Source organism: Dreissena polymorpha, chromosome 15 (assembly GCF_020536995.1).
Source record: "Dreissena polymorpha isolate Duluth1 chromosome 15, UMN_Dpol_1.0, whole genome shotgun sequence".
NCBI lineage: Eukaryota > Metazoa > Mollusca > Bivalvia > Myida > Dreissenidae > Dreissena > Dreissena polymorpha.
This window is the reverse complement of record NC_068369.1, coordinates 43831278-43843948: the sequence shown is the minus strand read 5'-3', so window position 1 is coordinate 43843948 and position 12671 is coordinate 43831278. Positions and strand designations below refer to the sequence as shown.

The 12671-nt window shown below is 37.0% G+C and overlaps 1 protein-coding gene across 10 annotated transcripts in view; it reads left to right on the top strand.

Moving 5' to 3' along the window:
• The window catches only part of LOC127861087 (cytoplasmic dynein 2 intermediate chain 1-like), a 77903-nt gene that overhangs the window by 39266 nt on the left and 25966 nt on the right, over positions 1–12671 (top strand). For 8 of the 10 annotated variants that reach the window (XM_052399458.1, XM_052399460.1, XM_052399455.1 and 5 more), the window contains 4 exons: positions 2497–2544; positions 9301–9393; positions 10708–10989; positions 12224–12335. In XM_052399458.1, coding sequence (XP_052255418.1) covers positions 2497–2544; positions 9301–9393; positions 10708–10989; positions 12224–12335 — 535 coding nt within the window. The remainder of the gene's footprint in view (positions 1–2496; positions 2545–9300; positions 9394–10707; positions 10990–12223; positions 12336–12671) is intronic. The other 2 variants (XM_052399461.1, XM_052399454.1) reach the window with 1 other exon arrangement.

The following is a 12671-nucleotide window of genomic DNA, read 5'->3' as shown; positions in this document are numbered from 1 at the left end:
ATGATGTACGCCAAATGGTATTGTACACAATCTGTTAATAACGGAGTTATGGCCCTTTGTATCTTGAAAAAATGCTTTTTTGAGTGTCAAATGTAATACTTTTGTGTCCAGAAGCATATTGGAGGGGGATATCAATTCAACGAATTTGCTTGTTTTTACTATGAAATAACATTAGCTGATTAGCTGTTTTGTTGTTTTAAGGTTCTTGCATCTATTTAAGTACATTCTATGTAATTGCATGGCTATACAAAGTCATTAACCAACTATATTGAGTATAATAACATGCACTGAGCCCAACTCTACTCTTGCCTGTTGGATATGCATTTCATGGATAATAAAATCATGTTGGAAAATCTGGGCTCAATGCATGCGCGTAAAGTGGCTTCCTAGATAAGCCTAAGGCTAATCAGGGTTGACACTTTCTGTCTGAACTGGCTTTTTGGTGAAAAGAGACTTTCTTTGAATACAAAATTCCATTAAAATAGAAAGTGACGTCCTTGGGACAACACTTTGCGCACATGCAGCATTAAACCCGTTTTCCCAGGGCAAGGCTCATATGTTTATGGACTTCATTACTGTGCATACTTGCTACTCATATTCTGTAACTGCCCCCACTGTGCCTACGTGTTACTCATATTCTGTAACCGCCCCTACTGTGCATACTTGTTACTCATATTCTGTAACTGCCCCCACTGTGCCTACTTGTTACTCATATTCTGTAAATGCCCCTACTGTGTATACTTGTAACTCATATTCTGTAACCGCCCCTACTGTGCATACTTGTTACTTATATTCTGTTACTGCCCCTACTGTGCATACTTGTAACTAGTTTTCTGTAACTGCCCCTACTGTGCATACTTGTTACTCATATTCTGTAACTGCCCCTACTGTGCATAATTGTTTCTCATATTCTATAGCTGCCCCTACTGTGCCTTCTTGTTGCTCATATTCTGTAAATGCCCCTACTGTGTATACTTGTAACTCATATTCTGTTACCGCCCCTACTGTGCATACTTGTTACTTATATTCTGTTACTGCCCCTACTGTGCATACTTGTTACTCATATTCTGTAACTGCCCATACTGTGCATACTTGTTACTCATATTATGTAACTGCCTATACTGTGCATACTTGTAACTAGTTTTCTGTAACTGCCCCTACTGTGCATACTTGTTACTCATATTCTGTAAATGCCCCTACTGTGCATAATTGTTTCTCATATTCTATAGCTGCCCCTACTGTGCATACTTGTTACTCATATTCTGTAACGGCCCCTACTGTGCATTCTTGTTTCTCGTATTCTGTAACTGCCCCTACTGTGTATACTTGTAACTCATATTCTGTAACTGCCCCTACTGTGCATTCTTGTTTCTAGTATTCTATAGTTGCCTCTTCTGGGCATTCTTGTTACTCATATTCTGTAGCTGCCTCTGCTGTGTATACTTGTTATTCATATTCTGTAACTGCCCCTTCTGTGCATAATCGTTTCTTATATTCTATAGCTGCCCCTACTTTGCATACTTGTTTCTCATATTCTGTGTCTGCCCCTACTGTGCATATATGTTTCTCATATTTTATAGCTGCCCCTCTGTGCATCTTTGTTACTCATATTCTGTAACTGCCCCTACTGTGCATACTTGTTTCTTGTATTCTATGCATCCTTGTTCCTCATGTTCTGTAGCTGCCTCTACTGTGCATACTTGTTTCTTGTATTCTGTAGCTGCTTCTACTGTGCATACTTGTTACTCATATTCTGTAACTGCCCATCTTTCAGTGATTGATCAATAATGTCTGACATTGCTTTAAGCTGTTTTATTTCAATATGCAGGAGTATTAAACTTTTTAAGTCACAGCTGCTTTCTAATATCTATTCTTTTCATCAGCAAGTATGCTGGTGTATTATGTAAACAATGTTCTTCTAACCAGTTTAACATCATATTTAAACATTCCATTTTGAGATGTTTTGCACCACTTTGTTAGTAGTTTTCATATGTGTGTTTAGAAGGGCAAAATGTTTTGTTTGTTTAACATTTTATTAATTTACATATAATTAGTTTGATCAAAGTTATGTCAATCACAGAATTTTGTTTATTATGATTGTATAGAAGAACCATAAATTTGTGGTGTGGGTGTTGCAAGCAGTTAAAGATCTGGGTATTCTTTTTATGGTGTATAAAACAGGATTTAAACATTACAACATACGCATCGATGTTATCACTTTCTGTTTAAATGATTATAAACATTGTAGGCATAAATATTATCTGCGCAAAATGGTGGTCAAAATAAACCCATGCTTGCATGACTGGGTTTTTAACGTTCTTAATTATTTATTGATTAGAACCGGTACTATTTGCTGTTTGTAATCTGAAAAGTCTTACATGTTGCCTTGTTTTCCTTACTGGTAACCACTAGCTTGCACATTGTAGATGGCCATGAGATATCTAACAACAGCAGCACTTGTTTGTGTATATTGAGTGTTTTAGTTTGTCTCTGCAGGGCACCCTACACAAGCACTCTCGAGATGGCACCAGGCTAGATTACTCTGTAAATATAACATTTATCTCTGTAGAAGTTGTTCACATGAGACAAACATTCTTTGAAAGAAGTTAGCATACAATCACAGAAAAAAACTAATTTATAAATGCTATTAAATTGGCTTATTTATTATGAAATAAACATACAAATAAAATTTTATGAAAAAAATTAATCAACATATGTGTAAATAAGTGTGATTATTTATTGGGATAATAATATATGTGATGTAAACTCATTAAACCTGAGCGTGAGTTAAATTGGTATAAAGATTGTAAACCAAGTTTTAAGGGGTAGTCCACTAGGCTGCTGTCTGGCAGTGTATAAATACTCCTATTGCAGCAACTTTGTTTACATACTATGACATGGGTTAGACGTTACTTCATGTTCATATTTTATCTTCGTAATGCTACTCTATTTAATAGATAACATAATTCTATTGATTTAATTCTGTGTTTAATTAGAGAAATACAATCAACATTTTGTAATACCTGCGAATGACTGGGGCATTTATATTTGCAGTGAATCACTGTGATTCATTTTGCCTTCTGTCCTGCGTTCTTTACGCACATATATAAATTGTATTTTCTGTATAAACCTGCTTTCATAAATAAGTCCAGTTTGGTCCAGATGTTTTTACCATAATTGTTCATCACATTCACGCTTGTGTAGTGTGACATACAATAAGCGAACTTCAAAGATAAACAGTAAAATGTAATGCAAATGTCACATTTAACAATGTTTTCTATTGAATTTTCCTTTAACTGACATGATTTCAGCTGTCAATCAAATTATTCTCGGTAAGCATATAAGCCAATCAGCGCTCTGGCAGCTGTATCCACACTGTCCACAAAAAGTTGTATACAATAACTCTAAAAGTCAAGAAGCTGTATCCACACTGTTCACAAAAAAGGTGTATACAATAACTCTAAAAGTCAAGAAGCTGTATCCACACTGTTCACAAAAAAGGTGTATACAATAACTCTAAAAGTCAAGAAGCTGTATCCACACTGTTCACAAAAAAGGTGTATACAATAACTCTAAAAGTCAAGAAGCTGTATCTACACTGTTCACAAAAAAGGTGTATACAATAACTCTAAAAGTCAAGAAGCTGTATCCACACTGTTCACAAAAAAGGTGTATACAATAACTCTGTAAGTCAGTCAGCTGTATCAACACTGTTAACAAAAGGTGTATACAATAACTGTACAAGTCACTGTCTTATCAATACTACCCTTTCAACAACCATAGAGCTGTAGATGCAGCGTACACAACTTTTTTTATTTCAATGGAAACAAAAAGTTTGCACATTTAAAATAAAATAAAATCACTACCACGTTTTAAACCAAAAGTAAAAGTTCTATTCACTACAAAGTTTTTATTCGGCAATCAAATACATCAGAAATGAGTATGTTTATTTCAGGCTAGAACTTCATAACTTTATGTTAACAATAAAACTAAGCAATGCTTTTCAGATTGCAAATTTGATTTAACACATCTCAAAACACTTAAATCGAATAAAAAATGTGTATACCAATGTTCAACAAATATAACACATAATGCAATAAGGTAGGTAAATAACATGAATTTAGGTTGCCAAACTATGGGACACATTGTTTTTAGTTTGAACCAATTGTTTCAAAATTTGTTTGTCCATGTTCATTGATGAAGAGTTAAAATAGAATCACTGCTATGGTGTCCTGCATTCTAGAATATTTTATTTAAAATAAATGTATCTGGGAACAGAATGTTGGGATAACAGCCACCATCACAAAAAGGCTACTCCAGTTTGCTTCTAAGAAAAACTATTGGTTTAAAGTTAGAATAATGTTTGTTTTATGTGTTCATCGCTGTATGTGACTTGCAATGTATACTGCATGTTCTCTGTGCACCTATCTCACATCAGGTGTGCTGCATGTACCTTTCTATCTCACATCTGGTGTACTGCATGTACCTTTCTATCTCACATCTGGTGTACTGCATGTACCTTTTTATCTCACATCTGGTGTACTGCATGTACGTTTCTATCTCACATCAGGTGTACTGCATGTACCTTTCTATCTCACATCTGGTGTACTGCATGCACGTTTCTATCTCACATCTGGTGTACTGCATGCACCTTTCTATCTCACATCTGGTGTACTGCATGCACCTTTCTATCTCACATCTGGTGTACTGCATGCACCTTTCTATCTCACATCTGGTGTACTGCATGTACCTTTCTATCTCACATCTGGTGTACTGCATGCACCTTTCTATCTCACATCTGGTGTACTGCATGCACCTTTCTATCTCACATCTGGTGTACTGCATGAACCTTTCTTTCTTACATCTGGTGTACTGCATGCACCTTTCTATCTCACATCTGGTGTACTGCATGAACCTTTCTATCTTACATCTGGTGTACTGCATGCACCTTTCTATCTCACATCTGGTGTACCACATGTACCTTTCTATCTTACATGAGATGAGGTGTACCACATGTACCTTACTATCTTACATGAGGTGTCCAACATGAACCTTTCTATCTTACATAAGGTGTACAACATGTACCTTTCTGTCTTACATAAGGTGTACAACATGTACCTTTCTATTTTACATAAGGTGTACAACATGTACCTTTCTATCTTACATCTGGTATACAACATGTACCTTTCTATCTTACATAAGGTGTACAACATGTACCTTTCTATCTTACATAAGGTGTACAACATGTACCTTTCTATCTGACATGAGGTGTACAACATGTACCTTTCTATCGTACATGAGGTGTACAACATGTACCTTCCTTCTATGTTTTACATCTGGTATACAACATGTACCGTTTCTATCTCACATTAGGTGTACAACATGTACCTTTCTATCTCACATCTGGTGTACAACATGTACCTTTCTATGTTACATAAGGTGTACAACATGTACTGTTCTATCTTACATAAGGTATACAACATCTAACCTTTCTCTCTCACATAGGTTACGACATGTACCTTTCTATCTTACATAAGGTATACAACATCTACCTGTCTATCTCACATTAGGGTGTACACATGTACCTTTCTATCTTACATTAGGTGTACAACATGTACCTTTCTATCGTACATGAGGTGTACAACATGTACCTTTCTATCTCACATCTGGTGTCAACATGTACCTTTCTATGTTACATAAGGTGTACAACATGTACTGTTCTATCTTACATAAGGGTATACAACATCTACCTTTCTATCTCACATAAAGTGTACGACATGTACCTTTCTATCTTACATAAGGTATACAACATCTACCTTTCTATCTCACATTAGGTGTACAACATGTACCTTTCTTTCTTACATAAGGTATACAAAATCTACCTTTGTATCTCACATTAGGTGTACAACATGTACCTTTCTATCTTACATAAATGTGTACAACATCGACCTTGCTATCTCACATCTTGTGTACAACATGTACCTTTCTATCTTACATTAGGTGTACAAATGTACCTTTCTATCTGACATCTGGTGTACAACATGTACCTTTTTATCTTACATAAGGTGTACAACATGTACCTTTCTATCTGACATCTGGTGTACAACATGTACCTTTTTATCTTACATAAGGTGTACAACATGTACCTTTCTATCTTACATGAGGTGTACAACGTGTACCTTTCTATCTTACATAAGGTGTACAACATGTACCTTTCTATCTTACATAAGGTGTACAACATGTACCTTTTTATCTTACATAAGGTGTACAACATGTACCTTTCTGTCTTACATAAGGTGTACAACATGTACCTTTCTATCTTACATAAGGTGTACAACATGTACCTTTTTATCTTACATAAGGTGTACAACATGTACCTTTCTATCTCACATCTGGTGTACAACATGTACCTTTCTATCTTACATAAGGTGTACAACATGTACCTTTCTATCTTACATAAGGTGTACAACATGTACCTTTCTATCTTACATAAGGTGTACAACATGTACCTTTCTATCTTACATAAGGTGTACAACATGTACCTTTCTATCTTACATAAGGTGTAGGACATGTACCTTTCTATCTTACATAAGGTGTACAACATGTACTTTTCTATCTTACATTAGGTGTACAACATGTACCTTTCTATCTTACATCTGGTGTACTACATCTACCTTTCAATCTTACATAGGGTGTACAACATGTACCTTTCTATCTTACATAAGGTGTACAACATGTACCTTTCTATCTTACATAAGGTGTACAACATCTACCTTTCTATCTGACATCTGGTGTACAACATGTACCTTTCTATCTTACATAAGGTGTACAACATGTACCTTTCTATCTTACATGAGGTGTACAACATGTACCTTTCTGTCTCACATAAGGTGTACAACATGTACCTTTCTATCTTACATGAGGTGTACAACATGTACCTTTCTGTCTCACATTAGGTGTACAACATGTACCTTTCTATCTTACATAAGGTGTACAACATGTACCTTTCTATCTCACATTAGGTGTACAACATGTACCTTTCTATCACACATCTGGTGTACAACATGTACCTTTCTATCTTACATAAGGTGTACAACATGCACTGTTCTATCTTACATAACGTGTACAACATGTACCTTTTTATCTGTCATCTGGTGTACAACATGTACCTTTCTATCTTACATCTGGTATACAACATCTACCTTTCTATCTCACATTAGGTGTACATCATGTACCTTTCTATCTTACATAAATGTGTACAAATCTACCTTTCTATCTGACATCTGGTGTACAACATGTACCTTTCTATCTTACATAAGGTGTACAACATGTACCTTTCTATCTTACATAAGGTGTACAACATGTACCTTTCTATCTTACATATGGTGTACAACATGTACCTTTCTATCTCACACAAGGTGTACAACGCGTACCTTTCTATCTTACATAAGGTGTACAACATGTACCTTTCTATCTTACATAAGGTGTACAACATATACCTTTCTATCTGACATCTGGTGTACAACGTGTACCTTTCTATCTTACATAAGGTGTACAACATGTACCTTTCAATCTTACATAAGGTGTACAACATGTACCTTTCTATCTGACATCTGGTGTACAACGTGTACCTTTCTATCTTACATAAGGTGTGACATACAACATGTACCTTTCTATCTTACATAAGGTGTACGACATGTACCTTTCTATCTTACATAAGGTGTACAACATGTACCTTTCTATCTTACATAAGGTGTACAACATGTACCTTTCTATCTCACAAGGTGTACAACATGTACCTTTCTATCTTACATAAGGTGTACAACATGTACCTTTCTATCTTACATAAGGTGTACAACATGTACCTTTCTATCTTACATAAGGTGTACAACATGTACCTTTCTATCTTACATGGTGTACAACATGTACCTTTCTATCTTACATAAGGTGTACAACATGTACCTTTCTATCTTACATCTGGTGTACAACATGTACCTTTCTATCTTACATAAGGTGTACAACATGTACCTTTCTATCTTACATAAGGTGTACAACATGTACCTTTCTATCTTACATAAGGTGTACAACATGTACCTTTCTATCTTACATAAGGTGTACAACATGTACCTTTCTATCTTAATAACATGTACCTTTTTATCTTAATCTGGTGTACAACATGTACCTTTTCTATCTTACATAAGGTGTACACATGTACCTTTTCTATCTTACATAAATGTGTACAACATGTACCTTTTTATCTTACATCTGGTGTACAACATGTACCTTTCTATCTTACATAAGGTGTACAACATGTACCTTTCTATCTTACATAAGGTGTACAACATGTACCTTTCTATCTTACATAAGGTGTACAACATGTACCTTTCTATCTTACATAAATGTGTACAACATGTACCTTTTTATCTTACATAATGGTGTACAACATGTACCCTTTCTATCTTACATCTGGTGTACAAATGTACCTTTTCTATCTTACATCAGGTGTACAACATGTACCTTTCTATCTTACATGAGGTGTACAACATGTACCTTCTATCCTTACATAAGGTGTAAACATTGTACCTTTTCTAATAATAAGTGTACGACATGTACCTTTCTATCTTACATAAGGTGTACAACATGTACCTTTCTATCTTACATCTGGTGTTCTACATCTACCTTTCAATCTTACATCTGGTGTACAACATGTACCTTTTTATCTTACATAAGGTGTACTATGTGTACCTTTCTATCTCACATCTGGTTTACTGCGAGTACCTTTCTATCTCACATTTGGTGTACAAATCTACCTTTTTATCTTACATAAGGTATACAACATCTTCCTTTCTATCTCACATCTGGTGTACTGCGAGTACCTTTCTATCTCACATTAGGTGTACAAATCTACCTTTCTATCTTACATAACGTGTTCTTTAGCACAAGTTTGTCTCAAACTCTACTCAGTATCACACAAGACATATGTGACCTCATACTCTATGCTTTGCTTTTTGAAAGAGATAAGCATAAGTGTCCTAGGGGAAGAGGCAGGGAGTTTCAACAGGACTTAACAGATAATTCTCCTTTGCTGTTTCATATGTGCATAATGTGTCCTCCTCTTTCTTTCAGAAAACAACTACCAGAAACTGTAAATTTTATAAAATATTGACAGGATTGATTCAAACAGTATTAAATGGTAATGCAATTTAAATATCCATTAAGTGAGATTATTTTATGAATGATTATAGCAGATATTATTCCTACTAATTGTGCGCCTGTAGCAGAGTGTACCGTCTGTTGTAGGACTCGGAGGTGAATGATGTGCTACGGGCCCTGGATGCTGAGAACGAGCGACTTCTCAACTCGTCCTCACGCAGCCCACAGGTCTCAGCAAATGTGAGTTCACCCAACATGTAAAAGCTCAGTACATTTAAAGTACAGATGTACATATCCAACATGCACGGTCTTACACCAAACCAAACATGTACAGGCTTACATCTAAAATGTACAGGCTTACACCAGACATGTACAGGCTTACACCAGACATGAACATGCTTACACCAAACCAACCATGTACAGGCTTACACCAATCCAAACAGGCTTACAGGCATACACCCAACATGTACAGACTTACACCCAACATGCACAGGCTTACACCCAGCATGTACAGGCTAACACCCAACATGTGCAGGCTTACACCAAACCAAACATGTACAGGCTTACATCTAAAATGTACAGGCTTACACCAGACATGCACAGGATTACACCCAGCATGTACGAACTAACACCCAACATGTACAGGCTTACATCCAACATGTACAGGCTTACACTCAACATTTACAGGCTTACACCCAACATGCACATGCTTACACCCAACATGCACTTGCTTACACACAACATGTACAAGCTTACACCAGAAATGTACAGGCCTGCTCCTAACGTGCACAGACTTAAACCCAGCAATACTAGGCTTACACCCAACATGCACAGGCTAACATCCAACTTTTACCAGACATGTACTGGCTTACACCTGAAATGTACAGGCTTACACCCCACATGTACAGGCTTCCACCGCAAATGTACAAGCTTACACCAGACATGTACAGGCTTACACCCAACATGTACAGGCTTACAATCACATACACAGGCTTATACCCTAAATGTATGCACAGGCTTACATAAGATATGCAAAGGCTTACACCAGACATGTTCACCCCATAGTACAGGCTAACATCCCATATGCACAGGCTTACAACCAACATGTACAGTCTTACCTTTCTAGTCTTTTTACATTCTGAATGTATACTGTTCGTTCATTCACTAACCAGGGATGCAGCCAATAATTGATGATGAAGCTACTGATATCTGTTGAATTCAAAGCTTCAGTTAAAACCCATGTCTGTTTTTTTTGCCAACATCGGAATGACAGCTGGAAGTTTTCCTAATCTTTTTGAACCTTGCTCTGGGAAAACCAGACCCGATACATGTGCGTAAAGTGTTGTCCAGGATAAGCTTGTGCAGTCCACACAGGCTAATAATGGACAACTTTTCTGTGTTTATGGAAATTTTTGTTAAAAAAGTCTCTACAAAAATCAAGTCTATGTGGAAAGTGTAGTTCCTAATTAGCCTGTGTGGACTTCACAAGCTAATCTGGGACAACACTTTTCACAGATGCTTTAAAACCTGTTTTCCTGATCTATTTCCATTCAGTATGGCAGAGGGGTGGCTCGTGAGTCCACCAATGACAGCGATGAGGGGGGCTATGAGCCAGCCTACCAGGCACGCAGTGATCGACCTCGCACCGCTATCAACTTTGTCTCGGCCAAGCAGCGAGCCATCAACCGTGGTACTGCGAGCAAGACGATGCAGCGTAGTCATGACCTCCTGAAGATGATTGAGCTGGACTACACATACTGTGAGATCCTTGACTTGCCACCAGTCAATGAGTATGACCTCTACATTCGCTCCTTTGGCAGCACCAACACCAGACAGGTATGCCCCCAATGGATCTTGTTTTTAAATGAGCAGCGTTTTTCAATCACTGGGCTTATTGCATGTGTGTAAAATGTTGTCCCAGATTAGCTTCTGTAATCCCAGACAACACTTTCCCCCATAAAGTGGATTTTTATTTAGAAAACACTTATTTCAAGGAAAAAAATCCATAAAAGTATTATTTGCTCTGATTAACCTGAGAGACTGTACAGGCCTATCTGGAACTCTGCATAAAGCTCAGTTTTCTCAGAACGTGATTCAAAGGTTGAAAAAATGAAATGTTACACATGCAAGGGCAATTTGTAGATTAAGCTTATTTGTTGTGTGTTTACTGACACATAGATGTTACTTTCATGTAGCCTATATTGTATTGTGTTTACTGATACAGAGATGTTACCGTCATGTAGCCTATATTGTTGTGTGTTTACTGATACAGAGATGTAGCCTATATTGTTGTGTGTTAACTGATACAGAGATGTAGCCTATATTGCTGTGTGTTTACAGAGATGTAGCTTATATTGTTGTGTGTTTACTGATACAGAGATGTAGCCTATATTGCTGTGTGTGTACTGATACAGAGATGTAGCCTAAATTGTTGTGTTTACTGATACAGAGACGTAGCCTATATTGTTGTGTGTTTACTGATACAGAGATGTAGCCTATATTGTTTTGTTTACTGATACAGATATGTAGTCTATATTGTTGTGTGTTTACTGATACAGAGATGTAGCCTATATTGCTGTGTGATTACCCATACCTAAATGTGGCCTATATTGCTCTGTGTTCAGGCCTATATTGCTGTGTGTTCAGGCCTACATTCAGACCAACGTACTCTATGTTGCTGTGTGTTCAGCCTACATTCAGACCAATGTAGTCTATATTGCTGTGTGTTCAGCCTACATTCAGACCAATGTAGCCTATATTGCTGTGTGTTCAGCCTACATTCAGACCAATGAAGCCTATATTGCTGTGTGTTCAGGCCTACATTCAGACCAATGTAGCCTATATTGCTGTGTGTTCAGCCTACATTCAGACCAATGTAGCCTATATTGCTGTGTGTTCAGGCCTACATTCAGACCAATGTAGCCTATATTGCTGTGTGTTCAGCCTACATTCAGACCAATGTAGCCTATATTGCTGTGTGTTCAGCCTACATTCAGACCAATGTAGCCTATATTGCTGTGTGATCAGGCCTACATTCAGACCAATGTAGCCTATATTGCTGTGTGTTCAGGCCTACATTCAAACCAATGAAGACGCTGTTGAGCGTGATGTGCAGACAGAGGAGGTTGACAGCCGCAGCAAGTGGACCCAGCAACCTGCAGAGGACTTCAATGGATGTGGAAGTACGTTGATTTAGACTTTGCTTTCTATATTTAATTATGGGCTGTTTTTTCCAAAATTTAACAAAAATTGTGTTTTCAAGATGATGATGACTATCTCATGTGCGTGATCATGTTTGTCACTCAAAAGTCCAATGTTTATTTGGTTTCCCCTTCTTAACTTTGTATGGTCAAAGGTCTTATATTCCAGGCCAGGTCACCATAATACAACTCCTAATTATTATACCTGATGGCCAAACAATGCATAATGAGCATGACATATGCTTGTCCATTAATGTTAACGTTCTTTGTTCAAGGCCAAATACATGTCATTTTTCAACACATGAAAGGATTTTGAAA